The sequence below is a fragment of the Podarcis gaigeae genome, assembly GCF_964106915.1.
Source record: "Podarcis gaigeae genome assembly, chromosome: 9".
Taxonomy (NCBI): Eukaryota; Metazoa; Chordata; class Lepidosauria; order Squamata; family Lacertidae; genus Podarcis; species Podarcis gaigeae.
The window spans coordinates 48,805,618-48,824,870 of NC_139685.1; the positions used below are offsets into that span (position 1 = coordinate 48,805,618).

Below are 19,253 nucleotides of genomic sequence, written 5' to 3' on the forward strand. Positions count from 1 at the left end.
AGTAGAAAGTGGCGTTAGACATCCCTGCTCTAAAAGACAAGGAGATGGGGCCTGCAACAAAATGGTTCAGTGCAGGGTGCTGCTTTTCAAGATTCCAGCAAAAATTCATTTCCCCCTCTCTTCAGTCAGTCAGCTTTTTGTACCAAGTGTGCACAGTCCTCATTACTCTGTTCTGTTGATATTTTCCCCCTATTTTTTGTACCTCTGCAAATCTAGGATTCTTGCCCCCCCCCACTCCCCGCCATGCCTCATCATACATCTATTTTGAATGGATGCTTCCATTTTTGCAATGGCATTCAAAACTCCAGGCTCTCCACATCAGGCGAGCTAGGTGTGCAACACGTCATCTTGGTTTTTCCAATGCTGTGGACTGACAATACATTGAGTGCTTCAAGACATTGTGGGAAATGAAAATGCCAGCTCCTAGTCAGCTGCGAAGTACTTCTGCTATTGACAAGCAAGCACAGGCCTCCCTCATTAATGTACTCCCCTGAAACCTGGAGTTGGGCCCGCCTCAGACTATTACGCTCACCATGAAGCCAACTAGTACACAAGGAAGCTTTTTCTGGGTTTTTAAGACACAACATGGCTACACATCCAAGTAGGTTCTAAACATCTTTTGCCATTGTTTTCCACAAGGAACTTTGAGCATGGTAGTTCTGTGAAGGTGTCAAAATCTTCTGTTAGAAAGCCCCATCTCTTCCCTGGACTACATTTCCTAGGGTCCCTTGAGAAAAAGGCATGGCAATTAAAGCATCTAAAAGCTTGAGCAAAGCCTGGCTTCTCTCTCACTAGCTCACTAGCCATAATGTACACTATAGGCAAGGTTAAAAAAAATAAGCAACTATTCTGCTCTAATCTTCAGTTGTATATATAATCTTAGTCTCGCTGATAGGAAATGATTCAGTATTCTATTATCTTCAGTGACATGATTTATAGGGATTCTCTCTCTTCAACTTTTCTAACTTGCTGCATGTGCACTAGTTATGAAAACAATTCAGTGGGTGATTTCCAACCAAGTCAAGCTCAGAGTAGGCTCACTGAGATTAATTGGAAGCCTATTAGGTCTACTTTGAGTATGAATAACATTGGCTCTCATTTAAAGTTTTGCAGTGCTTCAATTTATATTCTCCTATGGGCTTTTTTAAACCTTTGTTTATGGGGGAAGATTGGGTTCAATTAAACAGAATTCAGTGGCTTCAATGCCTGGGCTTGTGTTGAATTCATGGAATGTGAACAAACAAGAGTTTTGTCATTCGGAGATTTTTGACCAGGATTGTTGCCTCACTGGAGTGATTTATTGCATTGCTCTTCAACTGGTGGGTTGAGACCCACTAGTGGGTCACAGCCTCATTCAAGGTAGTTTGTATCAGGAGCACTACTACTTTGCATTCACATGGTAAAAGATTAAGAAATCGGTTCCCAAATGCATGTTTGGGTTAAAAGTGAGTCCTAGGTCTGAAAACATTGCCAGACAAAATGTCTTTCTTTTCTTTTCTTCTTCTTTTTCTTGCCAAAAACTTACCAAAGAGCACAGGTGAGAAAATGTACCAATCAATATTTTTTCAAACATAAATGACTGGGGTATATATTTTCCAAATGAGGCTCATGTGTTTAAAATAATATGAGAGGAATGTGCCATACCTCTGTTGCTGAATACACCAAAAGAAGGAAAATCTGAATCCATAGCATTCCACTGAACTAGGTGGATGACTTTAGAACAGGTTTTTAAAATTATTTCATAACTCTGTGTACGTGTGTGTTCATGTGTGCACATGTCCGCATGAATGTGTAACTCATGAAGCAAAAAGCTTAAAATGAAACCATGAAGTTAAGAAGAAACATATTAAAGGAAAAGCTTAGCTTGTATTTAGCAGTGCCAAAACTAGTTCACTTTATACAGATTCAGTTATCTCAACAACTTAAAGCTTAAATGATTAAGGAAATAAGTTGTATTTAGGAAGGTACATATTAAGAGAAAATGCCATACTCACAGTTGACCATGTTAAAATATACAAAAAATTGTAATGAGCCCATGCTTAGGAAAGAGCATTGTTCGACTTAATGTAAGTAATGAACCTTTCATGTGAAATGATGTAGTGTCACAACTCATTTGCATCCCACTTAAAGTGTAATTAGGTTTCCCTGACAGCATGGCTTATGGCTGAAAGAGCAGACCTGGCTGCTAAATTAATCCAGAATCCTTCTAGTTAATAACACTCTGCAAAGCAAACTTTGCACACTTTAAAGTTCCTGAAATCACACTTTACATGACAAATTAAAAAGGGATGCTAGTGAAGGCTTAAGGGATGATGGACCAAATTAATCCCCGGAGCTCATTTTACTTGAATTGCAACCATTTTCTTAAGAATAGTGTTTGATCTCAGGCAATTGCATTCAACACCGTGCTGCCATTTTACCACATTGACAGATGACCAGCAAGTTAACTACAATATCCTTGGGCACCAGGGTTGCAGAGGGCCCAATATACATAAATGATGGAGAGCAAAATGATCACCACTAATTTCATTAATCGTAGTATGCAATCAAGATGTCAATTAGGTAAACAGAACAAAGTAACATTGCAAAATGCCATTTTTAAGGCCAATAACTGCTTCCAACTGTCAAAAGGGGTATTAAAAAGGGAACCTGAAAGAAGGGTAAATATTTAATAGCTTAATTCAGGCAAATTCATATGACTGTTCTTTTGTTACCAAATGCAATTATTATCCTCACTCACTCACTCACTCACTCAGTAGTGTGATGCCTGATGGCAATCAGTACTGTCAGGGTCTCCTTTTGACTAATGAAGATGGCCATGTTTTATCTCCACTGTCAGAGACAGTATGCCTCTGAATACCAGTTGCTGGAATCCACAAGTGTGAGATATTGCTTGTGGGCTTCCCATAGACATCTGGTCGGCCTCTGCAAGAACAGGATGCTATTCTACAAGGGCCTTTGGTCTGATCCCGCAGTGCTCCTTTTACATTCTTGGGACACCATGTGAATGATAGAATTCAAAAACTATGCTTAACCAATAGTGCTACAACAGAATTCAACAAGGTTTCCAGGAAGAGACAGAAAATAAAACTTTCCTTAGTGTTGGTTGAAAGCATGTTATGATCCTCCCAACTTTATGGCTGACATAATGCTAACCTTTTAGGCTTTCATTACCTGAGATCAGGATATCTATTGGAACATCTTTCTCCATATGAATCCAGCTGTGCCTTAAAGTCATTCTTACAGCATCGCAGCTATGGCAGGTGGCAATATGGGAACAGGCTCCTGTGGTGCCTTGAATAAGGAATACTCTCCCCAGGAAGACTTGCTTGGCATTTATTTTTATATTCTTTCAGTTGCAGGCAAATACCTTTTCATTTTCTTGAGTACTGTCATGATATTTCAACAGTTTCTGGTTACTATGATGCTCTTTCATCTATTACTGATTCTTCTTTTTACTGTGTTCTGATTATATTTATTCTTGTATTTGTATACTACTACAGGAAGTCATCCAGGGGGAAATTTATGAAGAGTGAGATATAAATTCCTGGCATAAATGATGACCAAGCTCTTGACCTTTGGTTTAAAGTAAGTATTAAACCAAAGAACAAGAATTTGAGGGAAACAATGATATATAAATAGTGATATATATTGACACCTGAAGTCTATTTGGAGCAAGTAAACAAGCTAAACATTAAAAGGCCCAATCAATTCATTTATTTTAATTGGCTGACTCACTAACACCATGAGACGACACAACTAATTAAATATTTGACACCTCATATCAAAGCACAACACATTGTTACGTGTTTTGTAATTATTTTTCTCAATGATTGACTTGACTTTAGAGGTTGATGAAGTTATGACCACAGATCTGATGGAGGCTGGTTCCAGTCTTCTCCCATTATGTCCTTCAGACTGAAATCTTTGAAATATTCTAGAAGATGGCTATCAACAAAACATAAGTATATCAGCACAAGTAGTTAAGGTCCTAAATATATAGAAAGATTTTTTTAAAAAAAACATACGTAATTTTAAAATGATAGCTTTAGGGCAATACTGTTTTGAATAGGAGCATCTAATGTAGATTCACTTGATATGCACCTCCTGGGCTGAAGTGCAAATCAGAAGCAGGGCAATTTCAGAATCCAAATTTGCTTGGTATTCCACTCATTGAGGTGGCTGAGCACTGGGTCTCTTCTTTGTGTTCATTTTCTCCTTGTACAATCTCAGGAGATTATACAGAGAGAAAAATGGCTGCCCCCCCCCCCATTCAATCCAATGGTGTACCAATGCCTTTTTCTGTAGTTTTCCCTAGAATGGAACATCATCAGTACCTGTCATTCCCAAAGGGGAATTCATACTGTTGTAACAGTGTCCAGTGCCAGATTTACATATAAGCTAAACAAGCTATAGCTGAGGGCCCCACTCTCTTGGGCCCCCCCCACGAAATTTAAAAGAAAAAAAAACCTGGATGTACATTTCCAAAATATAAGATAAAAAACGAATAAAATAAAACCTACATACAGCAACAGTGTTTTGTGTTGTGTAGGCTCCTATTTGTTATGTGCAAATGGCTTTAGATATCTATTAGGTCCATAAATTACCATAGAGCATATATTCAACAGAAAAAACAGTGATAATTTGTTGTTGACAAAGGACAGCTGGACAGATAAAGGATCCTATTACCTTCAGTAGCTTAGGGCCTCATCAAACCTAAATTCAGCCCTGGCAGTGCCAGTTGTGATTCCTCCACAATGACAAGAACTAGGGTGGTAGATTGGTTGGACTAGGACCAGAGAGGTCTACACTCAGGCAAGAAGCTTACTGGGTGACCTTGGGACAATCACAGTCTCTCAGCCAAACCTGTCTCACAGGGTTATGGCGATATTAAAATGGGTTCCTTTGAGGCAAGGTGGAAAATAAATGTAACAACCACAACAACTTATGCAATTGGTAGCCATATGTGCTAAATACAGGACTGAACAAGCCTTCTAGAATCCACAAGAAGACATAACGGATGTTAGTTGATAATATATAGTTATCCTTCACCACAAAAGCATTTCCAGAGTTAGCTGAGGAAAAGGTATGTTCACTGCACTGTGGAAAAATGAGGACTGGCCTATCCTCCCATGATCCAGTCACCAGTTTTCCTGTATTTACCTCTTTTAAAGGTACCCCTGCCTGTATGGGCCAGTCGTGACCGACTCTAGGGTTGCGCGCTCATCTCGCTCAAGAGGCCGGGAGCCGGCGCCGTCCGAAGACACTTCCGAGTCACATGGCCAGCGTGACGAAGCTGCAACTGGCGAGCCAGCACCAGTGCCACACACGGAAACGCCGTTTACCTTCCCGCTATAAAGCGGTACCTATTTATCTACTTGCACTTAGGGGTGCTTTTGAACTGCTAGGTGGGCAGGAGCTGGGACCAAACGACGGGAGCTCACCCCGCTGCGGGGATTCGAACCGCCGACCTTACGATCAGCAAGTCCTAGGCACTGAGGTTTTACCCACAGCGCCACCCGTGTCCCTTTTATTTACCTCTTTTACACTTCATTAAATAGGTCCTAGCAGTACACTATGAAATTGTCACTATGAAGAGTAAACAGCATTAATACTCAAGTATATCCCAATAAAGAATGAAGGATTTTCTAAATGTGTTACGTAAGCAGTTACCGTCAAGAATAAAAAGAAGCTTCAGGAACAGTTGGAAAGCAATTTGAGAGAGACGTGGGTGTTTTGTACTCACAAATTAGGGCCCTGCCCCTCTTTGATCTCTTCTTGTGGTATTGGATAAAGTGCCTCATACATTCTCCCCATACCAGACCCATGGATTGCATATGAATTCATCTTGTCCACATCGGGGGGGAAGTAGTCCCAAGGAATAATTGCTGTGCCATTCCAGATGCCCCCATTTATATCAGCTTTAAATGTCAATGGAAGTCCTTTCTGCACATTGGAACACAAAATACACTCTAAAAACGTCATCACTATTTTCACATAAAGTTGTATCATTACAAGATATTAAGCCACATAACCATTTTAAAACAAAGTTTAGCACAATGCTTAATTATCAAGATAACACTGAATTGCTGCACTTGAAGTTCCTGTTAGCGCTTCTGTGAAAATGTCAGCTGTTGTTTTAAACATTTATAATACCATTCTATCTATTCAAAAATTTAATACAGAAGTTCAATTAAGAGAAGTGCAACTTTTGAGTTTTAGAAAGTGCTTTAATATAATGAACAAAGAAAGATATTCATGTCATTGGAAGACTTTCAGGTAGTATACAAAAAAGTAAGTGGACTTCTTATTCAGTTTCAATTTCAATATGTCCTCTGAGTAACCGTCTGACAGAACGGATTAAAAAGGAAGCATAAATCCCTGAAGCCAACATTAATTCAAATAAATAGCAGGAATTACAGGATTTCATTTGTAAAGAGGCAACCACCAGCTGCTTGCAAAAGCAATTACACTAGCTCTTTACAGAGATGCCCTAATTGAAACTCTTGGTATTGAAGTTGTAACATTAACATCAAAGGAGACGGGTAATAATTTAGATATAGGAATGTGCCAAAGGCAGCATTTGCATTAAATCTGTGCCACTCTAGGAGCCAGCTAGATCCCTCAGAGATCCATTCCTTCCTTTTCCAGAAGGCCATATCTTGGTAGACTGACATTGGTTATGTACACACTAATCTGCTTGTAGCACAAAAATGCAGTTTCTCTCAATCCAGTATTATTCATGTTTGTCCTCAACATGCTGCCTTCATTGTAGATTGATTCTAGATCCTGCTGTCCACAAGGGTGGGTGCAGTTTTAAAAACATCCCCTTGATTTTGTAATTTACATCTTTCCCTCCTTGCATATACCCCAGGTGAATAAAAGAGCAAGTGAATGAATGAATGAATGTTGTGATATACTTGTATGCATGAAAGGGTTAACTTGAGCTCAGTCATCATTGATTCTAGAATAAAATGTCTTTACAGACATACACTTTGCACTGTTCCACAACTGCCAATATTTGAAGTTCAGAAAGGTCGTCAGGTACCAATTGACCAGCAAAAAAACCCAACAGCCCAACCTGTGTTCTTTTAAAGCAACTTAATCTGCATAAATTAACAGATGAAGCTTTTGACTCCATCAAGGTCAACATTATCACCTGCTCATGTTTGTTTGCCAAGCAATCATTATAAGGCACAGGAGCAGGGTAGGGCCCACTGAAAACAATTTGAAACCCTAAACAGAGGTTGATTTAGGGCCTTTGGGCACAGATGTGAAGTTCTGCAGTCAAGTCCTGATCTGCCATGGACACACAGTGTGACAACAGACATGTCTCTGTGTCTCCCCTAAGCAGGGAATAATAGTAAGTGGTCTTTCAAGTGTGTAGGGATAAGGAAGAGAAAATATTAATGTTAAAACACTGTGCACATAGGATATAAAACCATCCCTAGAACTCTCACACCAGATCTCGGTGATTATCTTTCAACAGTCATTGTGTTTGATACAGATTTCTTCTCTCCATTCTGTTGCTTCCTTGATTTCTTCTTTTCTTGACTCACATTTCTCCCTTTTTAAAGCCCTCTTCAGGCATTCAGAAGAACATTGTGGGTTTAGAGTGAGGGGAGGAATGAGCATGCACACGAGCCCTATGACTGCCATACATTCAGCACCCAGGGGGATCCTAACCAGCTAAATATAGCTAGAATCCTCCCTACAATCAGGAAACCAGGCCCACCCGGAATTCCAATTATATCCAGCTGAATGTGGTTGGACTCTCTTTACCTACCTTTGCACTGAACACACAAAGTTCAGGGGAAGAGGGTGTGGGATGAGTGTGTATGGGGACAAGGGGGGCCAGGCCAATATGTCTGTGCCCATCTCCATGCAGTCTCTCACAGACTTTTGATTAACTGAAGAGGGCTCTTGTCTCCATTTTTCTCTCCCCCCAAATCTGTTTCTCCCTTCTGCTTCCGTATATAAACTTAAGCAGCAAAGTAGAAGTTGCTGCTCCCCTCTTTGCAAACAGCAAGGAAGGTAACCTGAAGCACAATGCCAACTGCAGGCAAAACTGAACATTATATTCAACTAAGCCCTATTCAGAGGAAACCCACTGAAATTAATGAACTAAAGTTTGTCATGTCTGCTCTGAATAGGACTAACATTCAATACTATCCTAACACCCACAGTTTAATTTTGTTTATGAAGCTGGGAAGGAGAACATAACTCTTCTCTCCAGCAACTGCCAGATCTAATAATAACTTTGCTCCTGGTGACAAAGCAACTGGAATTTTGAGGCTGTAGTCAGAACCCTTTGTTTAAGGATCACAGTTAAATACTGATGATGGCAAAGCAAACAAACCACCCTCCACCTGTTAGCTCTGTCTGTACTGGTTTTAAACACAGAATTATTTGTTCAGCTCCAATAGTGAATAGGTTATTCAATAAATATTCTGTCAGCTGTGGATTTCTGCTGTGAATTGCTTCACCTCAAGTACCGGTATATTGCTGGATAGAACCCAGAGGGTGTTGGCATCCCAGATAGCTTATTTCATTTTCTGGGAACAATGATACAGCCACATTTTCATCTGTGTTTTAGATGCCGCATCTTATGCTGTATATTAAAGTCTAAATGCAATCAAAACTGTTGTTCAGAAGATAAGATTCACACGACAATTGTGTGTGCTTTGAAGCAGAATTCACAAGTCACCTTGAACCAGGCTGGAGTGAATTAAATGAAGATTGCCATAAAGGACAGTCTTAAGCCCTATTAGTTCAGTGGCACTTTCCTTGGTAAGTGTATATAAGATTGCAGCCTTAAATCATGAATAAACCACAAAGAGAAAGTTTGATTTAAGTTGCTGATTCTAAATCAGACTTCCCATTTCCACTTCAATTGTTTCCTAAACAAAATCTCACAATAATTGTTTGATATAACTCTTAAAATTTGTTGCTATAACACTAAATAGTAGTATAATACATAATAAGGAAATTTGTGTGTGTGAATTCACTCTGTCCTGCATATATTTTGTGTAACATCTCAGGTTTAACACTGATTTAAGAAAGTACAGGGAAACTGAGACCCCACCCTCATATACCTTTTCACATCTGTACAAACATTGTTATCTGAACATATTTCTTGATAACAAATGAGAGATATAAAGCTAGGCTTGATTCCACAAAATTAATTTCTTTTTCTTATTTAATTTCAGTGCAATTACTGTGCATTTACCTGACATAAAATGACTGAGAACACACCCAGGTGAGCTTTCAGATATCATGTCCTAATCCAGAAACCTATAGCCTTGAGTGCTGATTCCTTGGTTTCCTCTTTCCAACATTTGCTGAGATGCCCCAAACTAGTACTAACTATAGTACTGACTTCCAATGCATGGTTTGAAGTAGGTTTGCAAACCAGACTTTGGAGATTACTAACCTAAGTTTGCCTGATTTGGACATCACAGCAAACTGTGGTTAGAGCAACGTAAAAGTGGAGAAGAGAATCAGCAGATGAGAAGGGAGGAGGAAATGCATGAGCTTGCAAGCACATCCCCATTTATGATCCTCCAAATTATGGATACTGTACTTAATGAATTGGACTTGATGACTATCCAGCTTCATGACTGAGCAGGGAATATCAATCCAGATTTCCCCATTCCAAGTCCAACACTATTCCCCATAACACACCTGCTCTTGTATTATATGATACTGCTTGCTGAAGAAGTAAATAATGTGTTCCCCAATTCCATTCTTATAGCATGAAAAGTTTTTAGAATAAGATGTTCTTACTTATCTAAGATCTTCTATGAAAGTATATCAAAAACTGAAAAAATAAATCGTTATAACATATGCCATATAATTCCTATTCTGTTCACATTGCACAGATATAAACTGACTCATGATAAACAGTAAAAACCTACTGAAACAGTAACATATTGATGCTGTACAAAATTCTAAAATATGATGGTATGCAAATAATTTATTATGAATCTCCATAGCATAACCCATGATTATTAGCTTCTAAATGTAAAATGCCTTTCTATGGGAATATATATGCATTGCTTATAACGGTTTTAAGGAATGCTGAATTGCTCAGCACTAAATAGAACGGGAAATGGTTTCAGATAAATTTATAGCATAATAAAAACTTTGATGTAAATGCAGAATGTGCCAACAGGTGAGAGTTTTTTTTAAAATTAATTTGATCGAATAAGCTCCATGGAACCAATTTGCAAATGATTTGCAGATGTGTTGGCATTGCTTAACTGTATTGCCATGATTTATGTTACTTAACACTAACGCAGATGATGAAATGAATTTATTGTCTGTAATTACCACAACAGGAAAAAAAGCGATCAGAAAGGAAAATGAGAACTAAAACAAAACCAAAAAACCTTGAACACGGAGAATGGCTATTTAAACTCTGCTCATAAAGCAAACTGTGGAAAACCATTGATTTAATTATACCGCAGCAACCAATTGTACCATTATTTGCAATTGCTTGCAAAATTCTTTAGCAAAATGACCTTATCTGATCTGGAGAAACTAGGTCCCATTATTTCATACACTCATTTATGAGTAATTTCCGCTGAACATCCATTGAAAATTATTCATGAATGCATTTTAGATGATGCCATGGCCAGGACCTCCATTAAGTTAAATAGCGGACATATAGTAATCAAATAACTTGGTGCAAAAATATTAGTATAAAAAAGAGCTGCAATTTTACAGAGTTTTACTCATCATCTTAATCCTTGCAGTGAACTAAAGATAGTCACATTAGGTGGCAATCCTAAACTCACTTACCTAGGAGTAAGCCCCATTAAACTCAGCAGGCTTACTTTCAAATTGGCATGCATAGAATTCCACACAGCTGTTTGCAACTCTGAAGAAGAACACATGGTGTTCTTTTGCTTCGTTTTACACAGTAATAGAAGACTGGGTGCACAATGTGCATACAATAATATTCACAAGTTTTATGTACTCAGGATGATGAAAAAAGGTAGAGGGTGGCACCCCGTGGCATCTGCTGCCTAAGGCAACTGACTCACTCTACCTAATGGCACGGTCGGCCTTGAAGCCACCCACAAAGATGCAGAGGGGTTATGTTAATGATTTATACATGCATTCTATAATGTCAGCATACACAAATGTGAGAATCATTGTGTTCATAAAACAGGAAATATACAGACAGCATTCTAATCAAACCTTACTTGGTTAAATGCTTGCTTCATTTAATTTAACAACAGAAAATTTACATGCAGAATTCTACTTACTTCAATACAATCTCCTTCAGAAAGAAGTAATACAAGATGTTGGCCATGCCTAGCAAAACAAAATCATGAGGATGAGGGGTGGGTGGGAATCAATGGTATTGTCAAAACAGGTTTCATAGGAATACAAAACAGTCAATGTAACAATTTAATGAATTCCATAGCAGATTATAGAAAAGAACAAAACATTGTGAGTGCTGCCATAAAATGGAGTATGTTGCCTTCACTTTGGGTAGACTTAGCCATTGGTTTCTGGAGCTAGGAAAGCTCAGGCTGTGTATGCACTGCTGTTTATTCTGGCTCCAGTGCACTCCCACTGCTGGTGTTTGAAGCCATGTAAACTTGACGTTAGCCACAATCTATAACTAACTTACAGTTTCTGAGAAATATTGCTGTTTGATGTGTGAAAACAGAAGCCACGATCACTTCACAGTTAAGCTGAGGTGTATACATTTGAGATAGTTACTGCACATGCTCAGATGACAACTTCATTGATATGCATTCAGGAGAATGTAACAGTGTGGGACTTCATCTATAAACCAAAGTCTAAAGTAATAGACACAATGTGTTGTTTACATGGCAAAACTTACGGGCAGACTTCCACTTCCAAATAGTTTCTTGTTGCACTATTCAAAAAGAAGGATTCAACCACTGTGAAAGAAATAATACCAGAATGCTAGCATGTGAGGTTTGGAAGGAAGGGGAAAGAGAATTAACCAAGGAATTTTATTATTATTTCAGAAAGGCAAAAAATTCTTCATCTTTATCATAGTTCACTCTCACATCTATTAAATGTTTCACATACAGTTTAACTCAAAAGCGCATGGGTTCTTGTTTCAGATAAGATCTTTCTATGGATTCTGTAATGATTTAACAAACTGGTTCATGTTTGGATGAATCTGGTTCACCTCCATGTAATCCATACACTGTGATTCAAAAAACATGTTGACTTAGTCATGTCTAAAACCTTGTGGATACGCAGTAAGTGAGTGAGATTGTTGACTCCCCCCCCCCCTTTGAACAACAAATCATCTTCTAAAACCCTTGATTTCAAAAGTGGTTTGCCATGTTACATGTGTGTGAGGGGAAGGAAGGGCTCACCTTCAAAGCTCTTTGGGGTTCATGGGACTAATTATTTAGTTCTTTGGGTCCTGCCATATCTATGGGTGCTCTGTGATGACTGCAGACACTTTAGGTTTCTGTATCTTGAACACTAAAGTTCATGGCAGGAGTTGCTGTATTTTTATAGACCAATATCTGATTTTATTCATATCCATGGCATATTTCATGCTTTGTTTATTACTTCACCCCAGTGAACAGCAGACCTTCATAGCATACCACAAACTGCTTTAAGAATTCCCATCAATTTTAGAAAAGGTTAGTTGTGTTTCATGTGGAACTGCTGTTTGGAATGCCCAAAGTCCTTCCTCCAGCATGCTGAACTAGCGAAGTTGTTTTTAAAAAACTAAAACAAAATGCTCTTGGCTATTAAAATGTTATCATGTTATTACAAAAAGTTAAAATCCTACTACGTTTAGTAGGAGCTTTCGGGGGTTGAAGTAAGTGAAGAATAAAGCTGTGTGTATAGGGCAAATGTAAATAATGACCAAGATTAAACAATGATCTGACTGTGCAACCTTAAGTGGAAGAGGCATGAGGTACAGACTTCCAGTTCTCCCACACTGGTTTCAAAGGGACTGTCTTTGCCATCTCTAAACTAAAATAGGAGGGAGCATTATCCTGGAGTCTCTGCAATGAATGAAGGGACATTAGATCCAGTTTGCCCAAGCCGCCTTTTGGGCTACTGTGAGAGAAAGAACCACCATCTCTAGATATATACCCATTGAACTATTTACAGCATAGCAAGTCCCCACACACAACCTCAACAGGCATGACCCTTTGCCAGCAGAGATCCATCTCTACAACATCCCACCTATTCCAGTTAGTGCTCATGCCACTTTTAAAAAGAAATGCACAAGGTTCCTTCATTTTGAACTTGTTTGGCAATCCAATTAACAGGAAATACTTCATCTCAAGAAGCACTGTACACATGAGCTCTTGATACACATTAATACTACTGGAAAAAACTTCTAGTTGAATCAATATTAGTTTTCTAGGCCTGAAACGTTACCACTTTTTGTGTTGTATACCCTTCATAAAACCTCACCTTCATAGTCCCAAAGGCCATCAAAAGGCTTTCCAGGTTCACCAGGTGGAGCTGGAGGATCATCGAAGAATAAGGAGTTCACTTCCATTACTAAGCCTTGAACACCAGGTTTAAATGTGATAGTCACTGGAGCATGCAAAACCGGTATGCTGTTCCAGGTATTTACAATTTTATATACTACCTACATAAACACATTAAAAGTGATAAAGACTCATATTATCTGGTTCCAACAGAGTTAGTCTGAGGCTGTTACTGCTACATTTCCAAAGTACATTAAGGGCGTTTTCCCCATATTATGCTATTTGGGCAACCTAGATATTGCAGTGAATGTGACTGTAGTCTTCTGGGGACAAACTTTTCCGCACAAAGGTTTCCAATGTGCTGAATCAGATCCAAATCAATTAAGCATGCTAATTAGAAAACAAAATTTTAAAAGAAGTACATGCATGTTAGCTGCCTAAGTGGCTAATAAAAAATACTAATAAAATTTTCTAATAAAACAACTATCATTAGCAAATGTAGTTGAAGCGAAATATTAGATTAGGAACAAAAATAAAAAGTGCACATTATGTGATTTAAATGTTACAAAGTTTTAGCTGTGGGTGTTTACTGGAATACTTGCAAACATTTTAAGACCATGACAACTCAATAGCATATATTTTCCTATCATTTCTGGAATATGTTGTGTATGTGGGGTGCCTGGAAAAGACCCTGATGTTGGGAAAGATTGAGGGCACAAGGAAAAGGGGACGACAGAGGACGAGATGGTTGGACAGTGTTCTCGAAGCTACCAGCATGAGTTTGACCAAACTGCGGGAGGTAGTGGAAGACAGGAGTGCCTGGCGTGCTCTGGTCCATGGGGTCACGAATAGTCGGACACGACTAAATGACTAAACAACAACAATTTACATCTCAAAACAACATAGGCTTTCTAGGTACAGTCACCTAAAAACAGTAAAACTTTGAAACTCCCTAGTCTAGCTGAGAAGTAGAGACATCACCTTGCCAACAAAGGTTCGTATAGTTAAAGCTATGGTTTTCCCAGTAGTGATGTATGGAAGTGAGAGCTGGACCATAAAGAAGGCTGATCGCCGAAGAATTGATGCTTTTGAATTATGGTGCTGGAGGAGACTCTTGAGAGTCCCATGGACTGCAAGAAGATCAAACCTCTCCATACTGAAGGAAATCAACCCTGAGTGCTCACTGGAAGGACAGATTGTGAAGCTGAGGCTCCAGTACTTTGGCCACCTCATGAGAAGAGAAGACTCCCTGGAGAAGACCCTGATGTTGGGAAAGATGGAGGGCACAAGGAGAAGGGGACGGCAGAGGACGAGATGGTTGGATAGTGTTTTCGAGGTTACCAGCATGAGTTTGAGCAAACTGCGGGAGGCAGTGGAGGACAGAGGTGCCTGGCGTTCTCTGGTCCATGGGGTCACGAAGAGTCGGACACGACTAAACGACTAAACAACAACAACAACAACAAGTCTAGCTGGTACTGTGCTCATTCATTCATTTAATATCAAATCAATCATAAGTGGGGTGGGGCAAGTGATGTGGAGGAATATACTGCCACATCCCAAGTCCTCTGAGCCAGGCCACAACAGAAGGTGAGCAGGTGATTTATTGTTCTTTTTCACAATGCCAGCTCCAGACCAGTACAGCCTAGGGGCCTGAAGACTGGGCCCCTCCAAGGGCTGTGGATTCAACAGTCTGCAGCATCCTATTTCAGAGCTTCTGATTGCTTTTGCTGATAGGACAGCTGCCAGTAATAGTAGTTTTCTGCCACCTTGGCAAAGCTGGCTTCCTGCAGCAAAGGACACCTGGCCCCAGTGGCAGCCCTCCTCTCTGCTGCCAAAGGAGCACCAATGCACCATACTGCCTGTCATCTCAGTAGAAAGTGCAATCTATTTTATTTTATTTTATTTTATTTTACTATATACAAAAAGAATGCAGAAGTTTATGGGAGTTGGAATCCCAACAACATTTACAGAGCCATAGGTTGGCCAGTCCTGTGCTAAATGAATAGTCTGGGGGAAAGTAAAGAACAAATCTATTTCCACCTGTAACCAAAAGGTGATTTACCAAAATGGGCAATCTCAGGGGTACAGTACAGATAAACTTCAGCTGCTGAAATGAGCCAAAACAGAATGCTTTTGAGAAGCAATAGAACACAGCTAACAGCTGTTCATCTTGCAACATTCAAAGTCAGTGCAAGATTACAGTTCCTTTAAAATGTGAATAGGAGACTTGATGAGAAACACATCATCACTGCACTTAACATTTTAATGCAACCGAGAAAACAAAATATAAAAGGTAACAGCAGGTGAGACTTCACCATTGCATTGCATTTAATCTCAGTAACTGCTATGAATTTTAAAAAAAATACTTTTCACAATGTTCTCATTCTCTTAAAAGTGCAGCATTTTGTGTAACCGTATATAAATTCTCACCTGTCTTGTTTCATTCCTCGGAAATTTTGCCTCATGATCACTGAACACAGCACTTTCACTTGGGAAGAAAAGATAGGTAACAATAGATGAATGGAATCTACCTGCATTAATCTGTGCTATTGCACTACATTGTTTTATTCTCAAAATGCAAAACATCAGTTTAGAAACTGCAGTCCCATTAGGGTTATATGGAACCAATGTGTGGTTCTATTTTGAAAAAAACAAAAACACAACTTCTAGAAGAAAACTTAGTAGGGATTTCCTAAGCATAACATTGTTAACTTTAGTCTCCCATCTAGTGGCAAAAAGCAGTAAGAGTCAAAGTTTCTGTGATAAGCCTATTAACCCAATAATTACGGGGGGAGCAAGACACCTTAATTTTATATATATGACTATAAGAGTGATAAAATTTCATAGAAAGTGCAACAACACAAAATTCTTATTTTCTAAACCTTGGAAACATTTCAGGAAGTATTAGGCAAGATAAATCCTCATTTGGATTGATCTGGAAGACTTAAAACAAGGGCTGTAGGTCTTATCATGATGTTTGTCCACCTTTGGTCCCCACGCAGCACTCAGATGTCACCCATGGTTCCTAAAATCTGTCAGCATGTGACAGTGACCACACCCCAGGAACACCTTCACCTTTCCAGCTAAACTGGGTGAAGGTAGCTGATTAGTTTCAAACCCTTGGTGAGTTAGGGATTTTCTGTGTTTGAAGACAGACTCAAGCAGATTGAGTGGATGAGACCAATAGTGGGTCCAACAGAAAAGAAGGTGGTTTCTGCATGTGCTATAGAGGGAAGTGAGGAGCAGGTGGGGCTTGTCAACCTGGGAATGTAGTCCATCTAGGCCTTGCTGGATACCTTCAGGAAAAGAAAAGGCTAAGGAGTAAACCCTAAAGAAATCTGGAGTGGAGTCTGTAAGATGGTTGGATGGTGTCCTGTACACCTCTTTCCAGCAACTACTGCAGCCAAGCTGGTGTCAAATATATTGCTCTGCTTTCCTTTGGTTCACATCAGTGAGGTCAAGGGGGGTCAAGTCTAGGGAGCCCAGGACCGCCATACAACATTGCCCAGGCTTGTGCTCTGAGGAGGTCACTTTGGTTACAAACACATAGGTCTGACTTCACCCCCAGAGGTACACTCCATTGTCTCTCAAGATAGATCGATGCCAACAAAGATCTTATCATGTAGAGGGATGACTCTTGGAATTTGTGAACAAAAATCACAAAATATTGCACTGGTTTGTGTTATATTCTTGTAGCTGTTGGGAAAAGATGTATTTAAAAGAATGAAGAAGTGGGGAGGGGGGAGTCTAGCAGATAAATGCATGCATACATCTTTCTGCATATGCAATAATAACACTGTGGGGGGATACTGGGTTTTGTTTTTGTTTTTCATTACTATGTTAAACATTTTTGTGTTTTTATAATCTAATCTGATGCTCAGATGAAGGGCAGATATAGAAATTTAAATAATAATAATAATAATAATAATAATAATAATAATAATAATGCAAAAGTGTTTAAGCAGAAGAGTAAGTAAAAACCCTTGCTTTAAAAAAAAGAGAACCATGACATTTCCAGGATTCAAATAATACTCATTCACAACATCTGCATATGGTGTACACTGAAGCAGTACAGTAGTGCCGAGGGTTTGTTTTCCCCCAAACCAATTAGATCGCTCCTACAGAGCTTATAACTTAAACCAGGCTCTTTAGTGAAGAACCTTTCATCCACTCTGCACTGTAACCATCTCTGTGTTGGAAGAACAGATTTGTTCTGCCATTCTCAGTTTCCTCCCTTTTATTGTAATGGCTCCCAACTATCCCTTCTTACAATAGGGAATAAAGATTCTGCTTTATCACTATGCAATCCACTTAATTTTTTTTGATAGATGATAGATAGATAGATGATAGATGATAGATAGATGACAGATAGATGATAGATAGATAGATAGATAGATAGATAGATAGATAGATAGATAGATAGGCAGGCTGGAGAAAGGAAAAATCAACCATACGTATTAAACAAAGCTTTCTTTTTCAGTTGTGTTACAGAGAAGAACTGAAACAAATGATATAGAAATAAAGTTAACTAGTACCTGCTTAGCACGAAATGGTGGGCAAAGTCAGGAAAGCAGGCAGCAATAAAAGCCACAGCAAATAAAATATTCATTTTTAAAAGCTATCGGGCAGAACAAAAAATTACGTTTTATATAGCAGCTAGATGAACAAAGCTGAATAGCCATTGGCTTTGGAGGGTGTTTACTATATAAAGAAGAGGTAACTGATAACACATCCTGGCCTTGGCAGTGTTTTAATAATTGACTAAGACTTTAGTTGGCTACCTGTTACAGTGTGTTAAAGGGAAGCATTTTGGTCTGGTACTTAATGAGCAGAATTCAGCATCCTAATCCCTGTCAATCATTCCAGCAGGATACCATGGGTCAATGATCCTGATCTTTCAAGAGATCCAGAACGATGAGCAGGATCACACTCTCCCTGCCTTTTTGCTGGTGAACACTGTCTAGTTAACAGAATATCTAGTAATATATACAGTATAGAAGAACACCTGATACATTTTTTTAAAAGAAAAAACTTGAGTGAAGACTTCTGCAATATTTGAAGTCCAGTGCTAATTCTAGTATACGTTTTCAAATCTGCCTGACTTAATAGGGAATCACAAGTTTCTCTCGATTTTAATATAAACAAACCCAGATTAGTTAGGATTAATATTTAAATCTCATCAGGTCTGAAGACTTGAATCCTAGAATGCTCTAAAACATCAGCCTAAACCTATAAAAGCAATTGTAAGTCAAACACTAGAGCCTACTATGTCATTATCTGTCAAATTACTTAGCTGAAACGGTTTCCTGTTTCAGGGGACAAAGAGCCTTCTGGAAGTAGAATGAAACATTCTGAGATCATACTTCAAAGGGAATTTTCACAAAAGCAGAAGCGGCAAACCAGTTCAAATTTGCCATCTGCAATAACCTGAAGAGCTCAATAGCTTATTGAGGCTCAAGCCATCTCCATTCTTGTTACCAAAACTGTAAACAGTATTTCAGAGTGTCCATACTGAACTGGCAAAATGACTTTGAATCAATAAGTGTTAGCACACATAACAAGGAACAGCCACTTTAACATCACCTTTACAAACTTTAAGAGAGAACAGATTCCTAAAGCCGACTGAAGAGCGTAGGCCCAACATGTTCTGCAGCTAATGCAGCATGAAACTGGAACAAAATGTTCTTTCCCCCCACTCAATTCTCCTAGATTTTGTGCTTAACAAAAAGGGTGGAGGGACTGCACTGCCACCCACAAGCACAACTTAATCCCAAATAAAAAAGGACAAAGGACCCA

The 19,253-nt window shown here is 39.0% G+C and overlaps 1 protein-coding gene across 4 annotated transcripts; it reads right to left on the bottom strand.

The window, feature by feature from the left end:
- Nucleotides 1-3,694: 3,694 nt before the first annotated feature.
- LOC310852461 (UPF0462 protein C4orf33 homolog) lies at nucleotides 3,695-19,189 on the bottom strand. 4 transcript variants are annotated; one of them, XM_083756039.1, is made up of 8 exons: nucleotides 18,239-19,189; nucleotides 17,993-18,075; nucleotides 15,888-15,945; nucleotides 13,438-13,618; nucleotides 11,861-11,921; nucleotides 11,274-11,322; nucleotides 5,747-5,946; nucleotides 3,695-3,948 (listed from the first exon to the last, which is right to left on the bottom strand). In XM_083756039.1, the coding sequence occupies exons 2-8, from the start codon at nucleotides 18,064-18,066 to the stop codon at nucleotides 3,861-3,863; spliced, it is 711 nt and encodes a 236-aa protein (XP_083612165.1). In that variant the 5' UTR covers nucleotides 18,067-18,075; nucleotides 18,239-19,189; the 3' UTR covers nucleotides 3,695-3,860. The 4 variants fall into 4 exon arrangements, 3 of the variants coding, with proteins under 3 accessions (XP_083612165.1, XP_083612164.1, XP_083612166.1); XR_014568107.1 differs by having other exon boundaries at nucleotides 3,695-5,163; nucleotides 5,539-5,946; nucleotides 17,993-19,189; XM_083756038.1 differs by having other exon boundaries at nucleotides 17,993-19,189.
- Nucleotides 19,190-19,253: the final 64 nt, after the last annotated feature.